At 38.9% G+C, this 19,959-nt stretch overlaps 1 protein-coding gene across 1 annotated transcript in view; it reads left to right on the forward strand.

Moving 5' to 3' along the window:
- LOC126452441 (methyl farnesoate epoxidase-like) overlaps positions 1–6,328 on the forward strand; it is a 159,424-nt gene extending 153,096 nt beyond the window's left edge. Inside the window, exons 8-9 of the mRNA XM_050091071.1 lie at positions 5,934–6,075; positions 6,153–6,328. Of these exons, the coding sequence (XP_049947028.1) occupies positions 5,934–6,075; positions 6,153–6,328 (318 nt within the window). The remainder of the gene's footprint in view (positions 1–5,933; positions 6,076–6,152) is intronic.
- Positions 6,329–19,959: the final 13,631 nt, after the last annotated feature.

Here is a 19,959-nt window from a genome sequence, read left to right on the forward strand (position 1 = left end):
ACTTCAAAGTAGTCACCGTCGTTATGTATAATCCATCGTCACCAATGTGGAAGTTGTAGGAAATCCTTAGCAGCACCAGTTGTGTTGCTAATGAGAGTGGAGCTGTCTATTACTCGAAGAATCTCTGACGATTCTCAAGCGAATACCATGAAATTCTCCTTCAGCTTAGAGTTCAAGCTGGAGTCATGGCCTAGGCTGTGTCACAAAAAATAACAGTTTTAGAGAAAGAAGCGTCGACGCTTGCTGCTGTACCCACACTTCATTTTGCATGACAATGGTGAGGCACAAGTTGTGACTAATTTGTATTGTCGATTGAGCAGGGAAGAGCTGTACCATCCACCGCATTCTCTGGACTTAATCCCTTGTGACTTCAACTTGATAACCAGATTGAAGAAAGCATTCGCTTTAGAACCGTTACAGATATTCTTCGGGTAATAGACCGCTCCACTCGCACTATCAACACAACCGGCTGTACTAAGGGTATCTTACGACTAACACATCGCTGGTAAGGGGTTGTACACAATACTGGATACTAATCCGAAGGACACTAAAACTTTGAAACTTGTATCTGTTTTTTATATGTTGTAAATAAGTGTAATGCCACTATTGAAGTTCCAAGCTCATATGTCAGAATTGTTCCACAGGTTTCTATTCAAGAAACAGGTTAGCATTGCATATTTAAAGAGTATGGTCCGTCAGAAACAAGCTCATATGCATGTTAAGGTAATCATTATCAATAGTTCACTGCTGCATAGCAACTAGTTCGTCAGCAAAGTGTCCAGTCTTATTTTATTGATGTTATTATTTACAAATACTTTTATGACTTTTACTATATTACTGTGGTTTCTTAGACGTCACGTCTGGATATTCGCTCCCAGGATTCGGCCCCAGATCGAAGCCAGCATGCAGATTAACGCCAAGGGCCAGTGTGCCAGCCAGTTTGGATGTGACTTTTAGGTGGTTTCCCACATCCAACTAACCAGGAAAGTACTTGGGCTCGAACAAACATAAATACACCAAAATCGTGTGAGAAATAATGTAAAGGTCTCTTATTGCACTAGTGATACTCCAGCATCTGCAAAACTCTGCAGTCGTCTGTTAGAGGCCTTTACGTATGCCATGCCGCATTGCACACAGACCTGCCGGTACGCCAGTCGGGACCAGTAGGGACGGTGCAGTGTGCCTCTGAAGTTGCGTTTTGTGACTATATTTGTGTATTGGCTCGGCGATTGGTAATCAATCCTGCTAATGTATTGCGATTGGTTGAGACGAAGTTACGAAGGACCCTTCTTCTTAAAGATGGTATTCGTGTAGAAGACGAATTATTCGCGTGTTTTCTGGTATCTCTTATAGTGTAGAAATATGAGTATAAGTTAGAAACAGATACTGTTGTAACACTAACACATAATGATGATGATAGGGATGATAACGACGAACAACTCATTGCAAACGGTAGTGCTACGGCAAGTGCGGGAAGAGGCGATGGAAGCAGTGACAGTGAACACCAACCGTCTCCCAGGAAGAAGGTTAAAGTTGCAAGTATCATCACGGCGTTTGATGACAACACACTGGAGAACATGTACGATGATTATTACGTAAGAGGTTTCGACACGTACGACAAGCTACTGAAAAGATACCCTAAACTGAAGTCTAAAAGCAATATTAAAAACATACAGGATTACGTGGCAAAGAAAAGAGAAGGAAATACAGTTTTCAAAGGAAATCGTACACTGCTGTTCAAGACCATCAAGGAGCGTGTAATGGCGAAATTCGATGAAGCGCGAGAATGCGGTTCCGCCGTTCATTATTGGCATTTACAACATTGGGCTTTGGACGTAGCGAGAAATCTCGGGTGTACAAACTTTACAGCTTCATTAGGATTTATTACTAATTTGAAAAGGGAGTTTAGGATAACATTACGCCGTATCACTATGCTCCAAGCACGAAAAGATAAGGATGACGAAGAAGAGCTGATTGAAAGAGCTCAAGCATTTGATGCTCACGTCAATGAGCATATCACGAGAGAAAACATCGATATTAGTTCTGTATGGAACTGTGATCAGAGTCAGTTCAACTATGAACTTTCTTGTGACAGAACACTATCCATGAAAGGGGAGAGAAAAACTGGCGCGATATTGCAATCAGTTAACTGTGCAACACGTAGCTACACGATCGATGTTGCTATATCAATGGACGGACGATTGGCAGACAAACTCTGTATTTGTTTCCCAGAAATAGAAACGCGGAGCCCTCCAAATGTCGTCGTCGATGCAAGTGTGAGTGGGAAGATGTCGAAACAACATCTGAAGACGTTGTTTCTGTCAGTTTAGAATCCACATTTGTCGAGAAAGTCATTAGTACTTTGTGACTCCTGGTCTGGACATAAGGATGAACGAGTACTACTGGAAGCATCTGGCGGAAAACATGTAGATTTAAAAATCGTTCCGCCTAAAACTACAAAATATGCACAACCTCTGGATGTGTATTTCTTCAGGCAACATAAAATATAAAACATAAAACTTTGAGGTTCACTGATGACATTGTAATTCTGTCAGAGACAGCAAAGGACTTGGAAGAGCAGTTGAACGGAATGGGCAGTGTCTTGAAAGGAGGATATAAGATGAACATCAACAAAAGCAAAACGAGGATAATGGAATGTAGTCGAATTAAGTCGGGTGATGCTGAGGGAATTAGATTAGGAAATGAGACACTTAAAGTAGTAAAGGAGTTTTGCTATTTGGGGAGCAAAATAACTGATGATGGTCGAAGTAGAGAGGATATAAAATGTAGACTGGCAATGGCAAGGAAAGCATTTCTGAAGAAGAGAAATTTGTTAACATCGAGTATAGATTTAAGTGTCAGGAAGTCGTTTCTGAAAGTATTTGAATGGAGTGTAGCCATGTATGGAAGTGAAACATGGACGATAAATAGTTTAGACAAGAAGAGAAAGCCGGCCGCGGTGGTCTCGAGCTTCTAGGCGCGCAGTCCGGAACCGTGTGACTGCTACGGTCGCAGGTTCGAATCCTGCCTCGGGCATGGATGTGTGTGATGTCCGTAGGTTAGTTAGATTAAGTAGTTCTAAGTTCTAGGGGACTGATGACCACAGCTGTTAAGTCCCATAGTGCTCAGAGCCATTTGAACCAGCCAAGAAGAGAACAGAAGCTTTCGAAATGTGGTGCTACAGAAGAATGCTGAAATTAGATGGATAGATCACATAACTTACGAGGAGGTATTGAATAGGATTGGGGAGGAGAGGAGTTTGTGGCACAACTTGACTAGAAGAAGGGATCGGTTGGTGGGACATGTTCTGAGGCATCAAGGGATCACCAATTTAGTATTGGAGGGCAGCGTGGAGGGTAAAAATCGTAGAGGGAGCCCAAGAGATAAATACACTAAGCAGATTCAGAGGATGTAGGCTTCAGTAGGTACTGGGAGATGAAGAAGCTTGCACAGGATATAGTAGCGTGGAGAGCTGCATCAAACCAGTCTCAGGACTCAAGACCACAACAGCAGCAACATATAAAATATACGCCAAGAGAATAACAGACTTCATTAAACTACGTTCCAGTAAAATGCAGCCGAAATTGCACCACAGATTCTTTATCATGAATATGCATTCTGTCATTTACAATCAGTTATCTGCGGGAGTATACAGACCAATGCTTCGTTACGCGTGGCAGAACGCTGGCTACGATATTGGTGAACCAGTGAACAACTTCAAAAGTGTCATTGACGTGGCGTTCAACACTGGTATTATAGAATGTGCAAATACTCCATGCGATCAACTAGCATTTTTTCACTGTGCGTTTTGCAGTCATTCGTATTGCTCGGAGCATTTTATTGACATTCGCCATTTACATTAATAGTTAAGATTGCTGCATTGCGTATGGCGTCTAGAATTACGAGGGCAGTTCAATAAGTAATGCAACACATTTTTGTTCTGAAACAGGGGTAGTTTTATTCAGCATTGAAATACACCAGGTTATTTCCCAATCTTTTAGCTACACAACACTGTTTTTCAACGTAATCTCCATTCAATGCTACGGCCTTACGCCAACTTGAAATGAGGGCCTGTATGCCTGCACGGTACCATTCCGCTGGTCGATGTCGGAGCCAACGTCGTACTGCATCAATAACTTCTTCATCATCCGCGTAGTGCCTCCCACGGATTGCGTCCTTCATTGGGCCAAACATATGGAAATCCGACGGTGCGAGATCGGGGCTGTAGGGTGCATGAGGAAGAACAGTCCACTGAAGTTTTGTGAGCTCCTCTCGGGTGCGAAGACTTGTGTGAGGTCTTGCGTTGTCATGAAGAAGGAGAAGTTCGTTCAGATTTTTGTGCCTACGAACACGCTGAAGTCGTTTCTTCAATTTCTGAAGAGTAGCACAATACACTTCAGAGTTGATCGTTTGACCATGGGGAAGGACATCGAACAGAATAACCCCTTCAGCGTCCCAGAAGACTGTAACCATGACTTTACCGGCTGAGGGTATGGCTTTAAACTTTTTCTTGGTAGGGGAGTGGGTGTGGCGCCACTCCATTGATTGCCGTTTTGTTTCAGGTTCGAAGTGATTAACCCATGTTTCATCGCCTGTAACAATCTCTGACATGAAATTGTCACCCTCAGCCACAAGACGAGCAAGCAATTCCGCACAGATGGTTCTCCTTTGCTCTTTATGGTGTTCGGTTAGACAACGAGGGACCCAGCGGGAACAAACCTTTGAATATCCCAACTGGTGAACAATTGTGACAGCACTACCAACAGAGATGTCAAGTTGAGCACTGAGTTGTTTGATGGTGATCCGTCGATCATCTCGAATGAGTGTGTTCGCACGCTCCGCCGTTGCAGGAGTCACAGCTGTGCACGGCCGGCCCGCACGCGGGGGATCAGACAGTCTTGCTTGACCTTGCGGCGATGATGACACACGCTTTGCCCAACGACTCACCGTGCTTTTGTCCACTGCCAGATCACCGTAGACATTCTGCAAGCGCCTATGAATATCTGAGATGCCCTGGTTTTCCGCCAAAAGAAACTCGATCACTGCCCGTTGTTTGCAATGCACATCGGTTACAGACGCCATTTTAACAGCTCCGTACAGCGCTGCCACCTGTCGGAAGTCAATGAAACTATACGAGACGAAGCGGGAATGTTTGAAAATTTTCCACAAGAAATTTCCGGTTTTTTCAACCAAAATTGGCCGAGAAAAAAAATGTGTTGCATTACTTATTGAACTGCCCTCGTACATCTACAGTGATATCTGTAGCATGACTGCAGAGTTTCGCAGAAAAACTACACCCACTAGCACATTCAGAGGTACATAATGGTCCTGTAACCAAACGTTCATACAGATCTATTTGTTCGAGCCCAAGTACCTTCCTGGTAAGTGAAAACCGGACTGGTAGTCACCTATGCGATTCACAAACATTTAGAAGCATTTATTGTACACTTGGGATAACAATAGACACAAAGGTTGGTTGCACAAATTACGTACTAGGCGGGAAAGCTATGGGACTGAATGGACATTGAGCCACCCTCTTCTATTAACACTGCAAATTCCAGTAATTAACATGTCCAAATGGTGAAGAAATGGCACGCAAGCCACGAAAAAGAAGAATCCCACGGTTTCATGGAGTTGAAACATTAATCTTTTTAATACAGTAAGTAAATTTCACAAAAGCAGGAAATCTACAAATATATGACAAGAGTGATGGCAAATCCTCTGTGTTTTATTACCATTATCGCAATGCATATTGCAAATAGAAATTCCTAAGATCCAACCATTTCGTGTATGTTGCTACTTACAACCTGAGAAATAAGATCAATAAAAATAATAGTGCTATCTCTAAAGTGTACCAGAATAGAACTATTTCTTATGCTTTCTAAATTTAGAGATGTTAACATGAAGTAACTGATGCATTTTTTTATATGCAGAATACAGTTGTCCTGACAAACATTTGGTCATTGCATATGGATAAAGACCACTGGGGCGATCCTGAAGTGTATCGACCAGAACGTTTCATTACTGAAACTGGAAAGCTTAGAGAGGATGATGCATTCTTACCATTTGGTCTTGGTGAGTTGTTGCTAATTGAATAAGTAATGGTAACATAAATTGTAACTGATATCTGACAGCTTCAATTTGACTTTCAGGTCGACGTCGGTGTTTGGGGGAGCAATTGGCAACGTTTTGTTTATTCCAGATGTTTGCTGGAGTCTTGCAAAAATTTCGTCTTGTTCCTGCTAATGGTACTGGACTGAAGCACTCTAATGTTGAGGGCATTAATCTTGCACCAAAACCTTATGACATTATTTTCAAACTTCGATAACATTGCAATAATTGAAAAGTATTATTACTTTCATTACTGCAACAACAACTAATAGACGAATATATATATGTAAATTAGGCTGACAATTCTCAGTGAAATTAAATTTCATTAACTTAGTTGCATACCAAACCTTTTTTTTAAGTTTGTGAAATCGCACAACAGTGTTCAAAGGAAAGATGAAAAGTGGATATAAGGTTGCTAAAAACTTGTTATATGCGAACAATAAGGGGAGTGTTTACATATTTCCTGGTATCAATATGTAAACTATAGGTGTCATCTAACGATTAAATTTTAATTTGGCTTTTCTAAATCCATTCAGTAATGTACTTAACATTTTAATTATGTGTATCTACACTCAGGTAAGTAAACCGAATTATATATGTCAGTCTCAGTAACAATTTGTCGATCATAAATTCCGCTATAGTTGTAAAAAGTATTTATTTCTAAAAAGGAAAGCATACCCACTTTCAGGACATAAGTCCCATCTCCAGGTGCATCTACAAAATTTTTAAAATGAATAATAATACCTATGCACCTGGTTAAGATAATCTTAGGTAAACAAAACAAACAGAAACTCTTCGAAAAAACTCTATACCGACACTACAATTTGACTCAAGAAAGAATGTATAACTTAAGTTAAAATAGTTTACAGAATGCTAAAGTAGTGCATCCCTGGTAGAAGACATGAAACAGGATATCCTCATCAATCTTAGGTCTGCCAGAAAACCCCTCACAGAGGAAGACATACATAAAAGGACCAAGATTTCCAATTAGAAGAGCGGAAATCTCCGTTACCTAGAATGAGGTATGGAGAGAATTGTAATTTTGTCAAATAAAGACATGGTTGGAGACTGCGGCTGTTATATGAAAAAACTGTTGGTGCTTTCATCAAAACAAATTATTCATTTGCTTCCAGTTGGTTGCCCTAGGAGAAACAATAATTCACATTTACGAATGTGTAATCAAAATGATTGCCCTAAAATTTGTGTTGGAATGTAACTTACATGAAATGTACATCTGGCACATTTGTTTTTGCATTCTTATTGCAATGAAATACGTTCTCAAGGATTTTTGTATTTCCATAGTTCCCAAACCTACACTACATTGTAAACACTTTCGTTCGATCACAAGAGAATTTTCAGTGTGCTTCACATGTTTTGATTTATCTTGTGAATTGTGTATTTGTTTCCGTATGTTGCAAATCAATTTCTGTGGTGTACATTGAAAATTTATTTTGTAATCGAACGAAAGCGGTTTACAATGCAGACCAATGTTTGTGACTGCGAAAACACAAACATCCTTGTGAATTTGTTTCATTGCAATAAAACTGCAAAAACAATGTGGCAGATGAACATTCAAGCATGTTGCATTCCAACACAAATATTAGCGCAACCATTGTAGTTACAAATTAGTGATTATGAATTATTTTTTATCCTAGGGAACCTCACAGGAAGTGAATGTATAATTTCTTTTGATGTAAGCATGAAAAAGCCGTCTGATGATGAATTTTGAAAAGTGAGAAACAGGTAATGGTACTTTTTGAATAAAATAACCTAAAACAAATTTGTGGTTGGCTTCTGTACAATATCAACACTATGAAGAATTATCGACCTGTCATCCTAAATGTCCCATTACGAAACTTACAATGGTCCTGAATTAGGGACCTGACATGCATCCACATGAAGACAGGTGGGCTGAGTTTCAAACACTGAAACGTCCAAAAAGGGTTTCTATAGAATGTGTACCTGCAGGTATGTGAGAAAAACAATGCAATCCCCTGAGTAACATTTGAGACTCACCAATGCTTCATAGACACACATCAGATTAGTCTGGAGCACAACCCAAAGTTGAAATGCCAGTGGAAGCGGCTGTGTATTAGTAACGGACTGCTCACGCCATCTCATGGGCAAAATTTAGATTAATGTACCAGCCCAGAACAGGTCTAAGAAACCACAAACTCTAATCTGCTGCTGTGAAGCTAACTTCTCTCATATACCAACGAGGCATTATTAAATATTATCTGCTCGTGTATAGATTGCAAAACCAACAAATGGGGTCACTGAAGAATAAAAGAATTCATACACAATGCTTAGAGAGTACAGTCTCAAATTGCCACTAATTTGCACATACACAAAGTTGTGGAACAATAACACAAATGGAAGGAAACCAATAAAGCACTTATAGCCTACCAGCAATTAAGCAGAAGCAGCTAAGTTAGAGCACTATTGATCACAATAAGAATATCCATACAATAAAATGTACACTTCTAATTTGATTTCAAAACTGTTTAAGAATTTTGCAGATGCACCTAAAGATGAGACATGTGTCCTGAAATCGGATAGTGCTTTCCTTTTTAGAAATAAATAATTTTTACAACTGTAGCCAGTTTTATCACTGATAATGAATAACAGTTGTGGATGTCCTGTGAAGAGAAATGTCGCTAACAACTGATTGCCATAGTATTCTATTACGGTAATGATTATGCAGTACTAGCTAAATGTATACTTTGGGATTACCACAGTGTATCACAAGTTCTTACACCGTGTAAATTTCTTTAAGTAAAAAGCAGTAGCTGGAAAACTTCACATGCTGCAAACAGAAACTCATTTCTAGCGATTAACCTTACAGACTGATGTACAAGGACAGATGCCAAAATCAAACTGAATCGCAACACCCCATGTCACAATGGATATACAACACAACACAAAGTTGCTGTGCTGAGATATGCAACATCAACTAAGCTATAACAAGATATTCTCAAACAAAAGTTATTTCTTGTTCAATATGTAAAAGTTCATTTGCAAAAAATTCTCTGGATAATTAAACAATGAATTTGAATGCAGGTTTCCATGGTCATTGTCACTGACAATAAGTCATCAGTTTTAGACATATGGAGTGATGGTTAAAATTTTCAATCATTTTAGAATATGGTACGTTGTACACCATGAAGATATCCTTCAAACCAGAATAACTCTGCTATCAGAAAGTTTAATATTGCTTTCACCATAGCATTTAACACTAATAGAGTTTTGTGGGATAGCAGAATAGATGAACAATTATTTTTCTTACTGGGGCGATTGACAGTCAGCCAACTTACAAAATCTAGTTTCCTCGTATTTCACAATAGAAGAGCAGAAGGCAAACTGCAACACATAAATTATGTATATCATTTTACCTTGCGTCAAGTAATTCTGTTATGCACCATCAAAGCAAAGGTTTTGATTGATATTATTGGCTACAGCTGATGTGCATAATATTGCTATCAGAGGTCACAATATTTTAAAATTCATTGAGGCATAACACATTATGTGTAAATCATAATTTCACTCACTGACCATTACAATATTTGCTCAGGACTGAATCACTTATACAGAAAGACATCTTAAAAAGGTACAGGGTTGAGATGGAGTGTAATGTATCCCTCACAGACAATAAAATGAGAGAATGAAATTACTGTGAAGTGATGAACATCATGTTGATCACAGCAGGAGCTGTTGACTTTTTAGATTAGTGATTAAAATGATCTTCCTGTTCTGACAACTGAAAGACTATAACCTGAAATTTCATATTTTGGTGAAAGTCAGGTGCAGAAATCATCATTGGAGAATGGAGAAGTTTGGACTCAGGACCATGAAAATATTAAACTGAAATGCAAGAAATGATTTGCATGCCAATAGCAGTGATAATTGAGATCCATCAAAAGAAAATTGGATTCCATGTGAGACTTGTGGAAGACATAATTGCACGTTCAATAGCATGCTGATGGTGCAGGGTTATCATGTCACCAAATCATCCACTACCAATGGTTTAATTAGCTGAAATATATAAATTCCTCATTTATATTATTACAAAATCACAGTGACAGAATGTAATAAAGTACATTTGAAATTATTAAATTAATTATTTTATTAAATATATTACCTCTTTCTCAGTACATACATTCAACAGAGCATACAAAGAGCAATAGATATGTAATGATTCCAGACTAAAACGGACATGAATGTTTTGGAAACGATTCATACATTTTTTTACAAATATTAACCTATAAGCTAGGGGTTAACTCTCAGAAAAATGATTATATCTTCATCTTTAAATAATGATGTCTTACAGTAGATTTAGGTAACAACTGATATTGTCTATGAATTCATTACTGCAGAACGTAAAAATTTAGTGTCTAATGACACAAAACTAAAAGTTACGTGAATTTTTACATCTTTAAACCCAAGGTATAACATATTGCATTCTCCTTAAGAAATGCTGTATTTTTTATACTTGCTTCCCACCTTTAAGATTATTTTTATCGATGAAGTTGAAATTTGGGTCAGAAAGTTCATCTGGCCCTGAAAACAATTACCACAACTATTATGTGTAACTCATCAAAAAACAGGTAACAGTAGCACAAAATAGAAAACAGTACTACTACAACAGAAACATCAAAAGTCAACAGAATCATTTGAATTCTATGTAGCACACTTTTCTGAAGTTGCGTTAACCATGATTATAATTTTTACTATGATCTAAAGAACAAAGTTGGGTAATACTAACGGTTCACAGATTGTACATTAACTTTTTATTATAAGATTACAAGTTTTGGGATCTGTTGTTATCTATATTTATTCTCTACCTTTATGACTATGAATAACAATAGTCTGAAAGCACAATAATTCTCCATTAACTCATTTACTTCTGCCCAGCTGGTTTATTTCAAAGATGTGTTGAATGTACGTCACTTTTATTTAAGTCACTTCTGGTTGCCAGGTAACCATTTTCAATTTTTAGTTAAATTATTAGTTTATTTTATGAACTACTCATTGCAGAAACTTTGAAAAGTTAACTCTGTACAAGAGCTGACAACACAGTTATCATCTTTCAAGCATTGTCTCTGTGACATTCGGGCAGAGGCTTGGTACTCGATTATGGTTGGTAATAAATGTGGTTGCTATCGGTTTGCACTTTCTGTGAGTTAGCTCTATTTATTTCGGTTATCTGAGGAGACTGATTATGTGCAAGGATATTCTGTTAAGTAATTCATGAGATTCTCGTATTCCTAGGTTAAATTTTATACTAATTGGTGTTACTGAACCTGCTACGAATTGTGGAAATGAACATGCACTCTGTGTCGTGTTGCAAAAGATTTGTGTCTTTGTGAAATCAGTAGACACAAGACAGGCTGCAGAATCAAAATTTATCCACTTAATCTGAATACTTATAGTCAGATCTGTCACCCTTTTCTTCACTTTAGTTTATTCATAATTTTCTTTGTGTTGTGTATGGAATTTAGTTCATGTGATGTTGGTATGTCCGACTTTTCGTTCATATATATTTGTGATTCCAAGGACTGAAATGTTGCTATGTTCACTTGATTTTGAAACAATTACATAAATTTTAATTCGTATACAACTTGTCATTTCTACTTTACTGACCATTTGCACGATATTTAAGTACAAACTGGTATACCTATTTGGCTGCTGCCATTTCGTCATCACTTGTTACTAGACACTAATTTTTCATCAGCTAACTGTTCCATATGGTAAAATTCATCAAATATTTCACATCACAGATAACATCCACTATTCTAAGGATTACGTACTCCCACTATGATGCAATAATTTTTAGATAACATGGTAAGTCTTGACATGGATGCTGGTTGGAGGGACACTGTGCGTGATGCTGAAAATGTGTATTTCCTCAGTGTCTTACAAGCTATCTGGAATAGAGCATTGTCTCGAGGTGTCTAGCATCTTGTGACAAACCATACATATTCCAGTCTTTCAAACTGCAACATCATTCAACCAATTTTAAGTTATATTGTTAGCTGATATTCAGCGTTTCATATTTGACAGTTCTGTTTACAGAATGCAGTCTACTTCTCGCTGCACTCTGAGGAACTAAAAGTTGCTCACTACAGCACTTTAGATATCTTCAGTCTCTTACTAATGATTTTCTTGTTCATTGGTACTGATATTAGGCCTGAAATTTTCCCATTGCAAGATTAATGTATGTGCTGCTTGATTAAGCTTCTTTTTTCACACTGACTGTGTTGATTAATTGTTTACTTGTGCCATAAATTTGTCGATAATGTGGCATAGTTCTATGAAGTCAGGGCGTGATGTTTCTACTTGTACTAGGAGTTCAATTTCAAACACAGCAGCCACATTACAAAGGTACTGTTATTAAAACTCCTTAGGGCGTATTTGGTATTTTGTATTACTGCATTAGGAGAGGTATTGCCAGATAAAATGACCTTGTATAATTGCTTATGCCTGAATATGTGTGACACAAATATGTAAAACCAGACAGATACACAAGTGAGACAACATATCACTTAACGTTTTTTTGAGCTATGCTACAGACATGAAAGTCAAACAGTACATAACAAATAACATTCTAAATGTAGATAATTTAGCGAAATGGAATGTAGTGCAGACATGAAAGAAGAATTTAGAGGAGGCGGAACCACAGACTACATAAACTAATACAAGGAAACACTGAAAAATGGAATATTGATAAACACAGATTTCCAAAAAGCATTCAAATCAGTACAACAGGTACAATTATTATCAGAAGTACTACTGTAGGGGGTACAAGCGAGATTTATGACTGGATGAGGATTTCTTCGTAGAGTGGACGCAACATGTTATCTTGAATGAAGAAACATCTATAGATGTGGATATAATTTCAAGTGTGCCCCTGGGAAGTGTGTTGAGACCTTTGGTGTTCATGTTGTAGATTAACAAACATACAGACCTTATTAATAGTAATCTCATACTTTTCGCAAATGAAGCAGTTATTTGTAATGAAGTAGCCCTACTGTCTGAAAAGTATTGAGTCAAATCTTGATAATATTTTAGTGTTGCGAATCTTGGCGAAATGAAACTTCTTGCCTTAATAAGACCGTGTGCAGGACCGGGAATCAAAAGTGGGAACTTTACTTTTGTGGCAGTGTTCTGTGACTAAATTATCCAAGCGCGACTCTCGACTAGCCTTCACAGTACCTTTCCTGCATACCTACTCCTGGAAGAAAGGATATATTGAAGCCATGTCCTACGCACAACCAACTTCTGTGAACAGGGGAAAGGAGGAGATAATGCACTAGAGGAAATAAAGCTAAGAGGGCAGACGAAATTTACTGGTGCTTCGATAGCTCAATTGCTAGAGAAATTGGCCACAAATGGCAAAGGTCCCACGTTTGAATCCCAGTCCAGCACACAGTTTTAGACTACCAGAAAGTTTTAAATCAGTGCACACTTGGCTGGGAAGTGCAAATGTTACAATTTGGAATTGGAAACGTTCCTTAAACTGCTGTAAATGTTCCCAAAATTAAAACGCTGTACTTGACTAAATGAAAAAAAAGTGTTGAGTGTTCAAAATGGCAGCGGCTGTTAGTTTTGTACACAGTAATTCTATAAATGAAGTTGCAAAATATGAGGAAGAATTTGTCAGATGCGAAGAACTCAAAGGTCACAGTGATAAACAATGTACCTGCTGCTATTTCTATAGATATTACAAAATGGATGTACATATATATGCTTATATGTGTGTATGTGTGTATGTATGTATATTCCACTTCTCCTCCTAAACCACTCCACCGATTTCCACCAAATTTTGTACACACGTCACTCACTGCCTGTAAATCATGGCTGTGGGGGTAAAAACCACCTACCTAACTTAGGGGCGAGGAAGGAAGTGAAAAAACTCTACAGTCCCTTAAGCGCAACTACCTATACATTAGTCATCTAGTATTTGAGAATGAGAGCATTTAGAGATTTGCAATAACGTCTGCAGATGGTTTCAGACTTCTACGAAACTTTTTGTCGCTGGCGAGACACAGAAAACCATGAACGGAAAGAGGTTATCGCTTATAACATTTTCGCTGTTCATGAATCAAAACTGCCGCATGAAACATGACGTTTAATTAATTACTTCTTTCCTTCAGACAGTATTCGTGACGTATTTTGCAGACAGTATTTAAATATACCACTGAATGTACCAGCAAAATTGTATCATTTTACAGCACATACTTCAGTTGCGTCATAAAAATTATAGGGCGAAATTCGTTAAAGATACAGATGAAATCTGTGTACATGTATGTGTTAAATATGTGTGAAATAAAATTTCACATGTGTGTCCGCTGGCAAAATCACAGGTAAAAATCTACCCTAAGCCCCAGGAACAATCTCAACAACCAAATTTGGCACACATATTATTTAGTATCCGAAAAAAAATGCTTTGGGGTGAGAACCAGCAGCCTCTTATTACAAAGAGCGTCATCATGTGGAAGAGAAGGAGGAGGTGGAGATTGACAGTGAGGGGAAGGAGGATACCTGCACAGATAGGGCATAGGAGGATACGGACAGGAGAGGGGGAAGGAGGAATGGACAGGCAGACAGGAGAGGAGGAGATGGACTAATAGAAGATCTGAGTAAACAAGTGCCTGGTCAACGTCAGGTACTCAGCTAATCGTTAATGAAGTAACCGAAGGAAGCAGTGCCAAAAGGCTAGAATACAAAATTGGGAACTCATGTAGAACATCCGAATTGCGCGCTAATCATGAAATAAAACCAATTGTAACTGTTGCTATTGTAAAACAGAATCCGGCGAAGGTAACGCGCGTATTAAATGCGAAAGTGGTGTCGTTCCTAGCCTGAAACAGAAAATCTGGATACGTTGCAAATGTGAAAAAGATTTTCACGTATAGCTTAATAATGACAACTCCATAAGCGAAATCATTAGGAAATCACTAGACGAAACTGAAACGCTAAAACACAAATAAAATGTTCTGTCTAAGACGAACACTCATACTAAGCGAAAAAAGTACATTGTTTCAAAAGTTATTAGTGAAAAATGGAAACAATAGTCGGAAGATGGTCAGAAATATCCCATGATGGGTACGTAACACATTACGTCATTTCCGTTGAGTGAAAACAGACTCATAAATGAAAGAAAATATCAGGATAGGTACGACTTAGAAGTGTGAAGAATGTTGCCTCACAAACACGTCGAAAACTTCAAATATTAAAAGCTGTGAGCAGAAATGAACTGCCTTCAGTGATGAGACCGACACGTGCATGTGATAATAAAGTGAGTAACAGTATTAAAAGGGAGCGCTGTAAAAATAATACTCAGTTACAAAACCTAGGAAACAACCTTACGAATGCTGTGAAGTACGATGACGAAAATGAGCAAAACAATAAAGAAGATGTACCACAACCTGAAAAGGCTGTTAATTAATTGGAGGACACGGATGGGAATAAGACGACAATAAAGCTCGTGGTACTTGGCAGCAGTCACGAGTAGGGGAACGTCAAAACGTTTCAAGAGTCAGGTAAGGACTATCAATTCACCAGTGCTTCTAAGCGAGTACTGACTCAGTGATGTTACGTGTAACCTAGGCTCCTTGCGGTAAATCTTGATCACTGGCTCATGTAATAATGATAACATGGGGTGATAGAAATAGCTCAGACTACAACAACAGCTATGCAGTTAAGGAAGACGTTGCAAGTATTTCCTGAACGACATCACACATCTATATGAACATGGTGTCGCTCTTCCAGCACTTTGACCAGCCCTGGAAAAATTTTTATGAGCAGCGTGTGAATATTGAGCTTCAAAAATTATTTTGGTAGACAAATATTTTCCACATTATATTTACTGACACATTGACATTAATTCCACAACATGACACTCTCCATAGTTTGCACCTAAATTCAACAAGGAAAAGACTGTTTCCAGCGATTACCAAAAACGTTGCATGCAAGCAGGACAGCAATTACCTAATTCCAGTAACATTTAACACTCTGAGACGACATATTTTAGGATAAAGAGCAAAGAAAGTTACAGAGCAAATTTTTATTTTTTATTCTAATTTATCTCATATCAAATATAACATTAAGGAACGTGTCATGTAAAACTAGGGTGGATTGTGGTTTTAATATGCTGCAATCTGACAAGCCCTGTTATGGTTGCCTGTCCTCAGACGTTAGACAAAAATTATTTTAGTGACCAAAACTGATAATTGTCTTAAATAACTTATTCAGTGTGGTAAACCCCAATGCTAGTTAAATAAGAGTAATAGGATGCTACGAAGATATTTATTATAAAGAAAATCATAGGAATTGGAAAATATATTTTGTACAGTTACAGCATTCAATTAATTCTACTGGTCAGACAAAGTTTAAGGTTAGCATAACACCTATCTTCTATGCAAATATCGAGCCCCATTTTTCAAGACAGGAACATTTAAATGATAGGTAGTGTCTAGCCCCTGTGGTAGTAAAATCTTCCATTCTCATTAGCACTGGGAACAGAGATCTCAAGGAATAATGTAGCGGAACTGAAAACATTTACCGTTACGGTTCCATATTTTTCAAGCCGTGGCGCATACATCACCATAAATATACGAGTTGGAGAGCACGTCTGCCGCATCGACCTGCACAAGACTGCAGTCGTCGTGGACACGAAGTGTGATGTGCAGAATTTAACTGCACAGAGGACGTGTGGTAGCGTCCGCAAACTCCTTTGCACGACGTCCGTTCACGAAGCAAGACAATTTGCTTGCCCACTTGACAGATGCTGAAACTTAACTCAAGTGCACGGTTGTAAGTGAGGACTTCGGAATGCCTAAAGCTCTATGGCGAATCACTGACTTGCTCTGCTCCCCGCAGAGAAATAACATGATTCTGGTTCAAGTGGCAGAATCGGCACTTTCTCAGACTAAGTTTGAGAGTGGTTGCTGAAAGCTTTGCCGGCAACGTCTCAAACAAATTATACACTTTCCTGCAATGTATGACATTTGGATACCCACGAGAGACTCCCCCTATATATTCTGCCTCCGTATCAGCAAACCTCGGTTCACTAACGTGGATTCTTCTCTCTCTCCATAAGGGCCTTCGTCACAACCTGGTTTCCTCCCACTCTTTCTAGACATGAAACTGCTAGACAACCCTGAGCTGTTCGTGTGGTGTCACCGCCAGACACCACACTTGCTAGGTGGTAGTTATAAATCGGCCGCGGTCCATGGCTACGACCTAGCAAGGCGGCATTAGTAACATTGCATGTATCTAAAGCGTCTCACTTGTATCGCCACAATCTCCAGATGTACCAAAAGGATGGATTAAAGTTAAGTATTCCAGAAGCTACGTACTTTTCTTTATAGCACTCATTACGTATCCTGTTTCAGACCTCACGCACCCTGCTTTGGCTTGGCGCGTGCCTTTCGGCTTCCTCTCATTGTGTCTAGGCTGTCTTGTCTAGACACAACAGTTCGTATAAAATATTCTAGAATCTTTTCAAACAATTTAAAGCGACATTCACCTGAAGGGCCTACCCAATCATAAAGCCTCCTAGATATACTGGCGGGAAAGTGCTACTCGTTCTGCATCAGAAAGTTCTTAACCATTGATTTCCGGGCATCTGTGTGGCTACCGGAGACGCATTCCAAACTGCAGGCGATTCTTGTTAGATGGCTCTCTTTACTGCCCCCTTTCTTTTGCCTACGCCCCTGAAAACAGGAGACAACGGTCGCTGGACCACTCCACAGGATGTCTTTGTGGCGGGCTGTAAAATTCTGCCGTTCAGCCACTTAGAAAAATCTCCCAGCTCACCCCCAACCTGTCCGAAGTTCATTGGTTCCCTAGCCTCTCTCACTAGCCTAACCAGTACAAAAACTACTTTTGTACAGCATGCACTACTCCATTTGTTAGTTTGACGCTTGCCAGCATCAACCAGTGCGATTAATGTACTGATAACCCCAACTAACGTTCGATCCATAATGGTATAAATATATTAATCTATTAGAGGAAATTAAATACGTTAATTGAACTTGTAAGGAGGCAAAATACTCCTTTCTTACATAACAGACCCCTTAACGACCATTTTTCTGCTGTGATCAGCTAACACATCATGTGTTTCGTGATAACACAGAAAATTTACTCTATCGAACATACAACATATTTCCATCAGTCCAAACCTAGTTTCCGTTGTGCCATCCAGTAAACACGCACAGATTTGTTTGGAGCATCCATGAGTTACTGAATTTAACCTCTGGCCATTATTTACTCCCTCACTTGCATCTCTTGACACAGAACACTGGGATCTGTGACTCAGTGGTTACATTAAGAATGGCAAAATTACAAAAAAAAGAAAGACAAGCTTATTGGAGATCGGTCTCGATGAAGACAACGCTTTAGGCTGTCGGGCTGGCAAAGTCAGTCTCCAACTACCCTTAAGTGTGTTGATTCATCTCAAATTGCAAGTATGCCTCAACCACCTGTCCACAGACATACTCTAAATCATATGAACATTTATGAAGAACTGTGGGCGTCCATCATCATAATTCTTTTGACTATCGAAGTGCAATTGATATATAAGACAATTATCAGAAAAACTTTTTTAATTGCAAAAACTGGCGTAACCACCTCTTAAATCTGGTAATACTGGTAATACAAGTAGAATTATATATATATATATATATATATATATATATATATATATATATATATATATATTGCAGGATCTAAAAAAAAAACAAGAATCAAGCAGGATCAACACATAGAAATTAACAGTAATCTGCCATTTTATTTTTGAGTCAACAGTCAACTGACTGATATGATGCGCCCTACCACGAATTCCTCTCCTGCGCCAACCTCTTCATCGCAGAGAAATACTTGCAACTTACGCCCTGAATTATTTGCCAGGTGTATTGCAATCTACATCTACATCTACATACATTCTCCCCAAGTGGCCATACGATGCGTGGCGGAGGGTACCTCGTACCACAACTAGCACCTTCTCTCTCTGTTCCACTCCCAAACAGAACGAGGGAAAAATGACTTCCTATATGCCTCTGTAAGAGCCCTAATCTCTCTTATCTTATCTTTGTGGTCTTTCCGCGAAATGTAAGTTGGCGGCAGTAAAATTGCACTGCAGTCAGCCTCAAATGCTGGTTCTCTAAATTTCCTCAGTAGCGATTCACGAAAAGAACGCCTCCTTTTCTCTAGAGACTCCCACCCGAGTTTCTGAAGCATTTCCGTAACACTCGCGTGATGATCAAACCTACCAGTAATAAATATAGCAGCCCTGATAGGAATCCCAAACGCTCGAGCAGTACTCAAGAATAGGTCGTATTAGTGTTTTATAAGCGGTCTCTTTTACAGATGAAACACATCTTCCCAAAATTCTACCAATGAACCGAAGACGACTTTCCGCCTTCCCTACAACTGCCATTACATGCTTGTCCCACTTCATATCGCTGTGCAATGTTACGCCCAAATACTGTATTTAATCGACGCGACTGTGTCAAGCGCTACACAGCTAATGGAGTATTCAAACATTACAGGATTCTTTTTCCTATTCATCTGCATTAATTTACATTTATCTATATTTAGAGTTAGCTGCCATTCTGTACACCAATCACAAATCCTGTCCAGGTCATCTTGTATCCTCCTACAGTCACTCAACGACGACACCTTCCCGTGCACCACAGCATCATCAGCAAACAGCCGCACATTGCAATCCACCCTATCCAAAAGATCATTTATGTAGATAGAAAACAACAGCGGACCTACCACACTTCCCTGGGGCACTCCAGATGATACCCTCATCTCAGATGAACACTCACCATCGAGGAAAAC

Source organism: Schistocerca serialis, unplaced genomic scaffold, assembly GCF_023864345.2.
Source record: "Schistocerca serialis cubense isolate TAMUIC-IGC-003099 unplaced genomic scaffold, iqSchSeri2.2 HiC_scaffold_863, whole genome shotgun sequence".
Classification (NCBI taxonomy): domain Eukaryota; kingdom Metazoa; phylum Arthropoda; class Insecta; order Orthoptera; family Acrididae; genus Schistocerca; species Schistocerca serialis.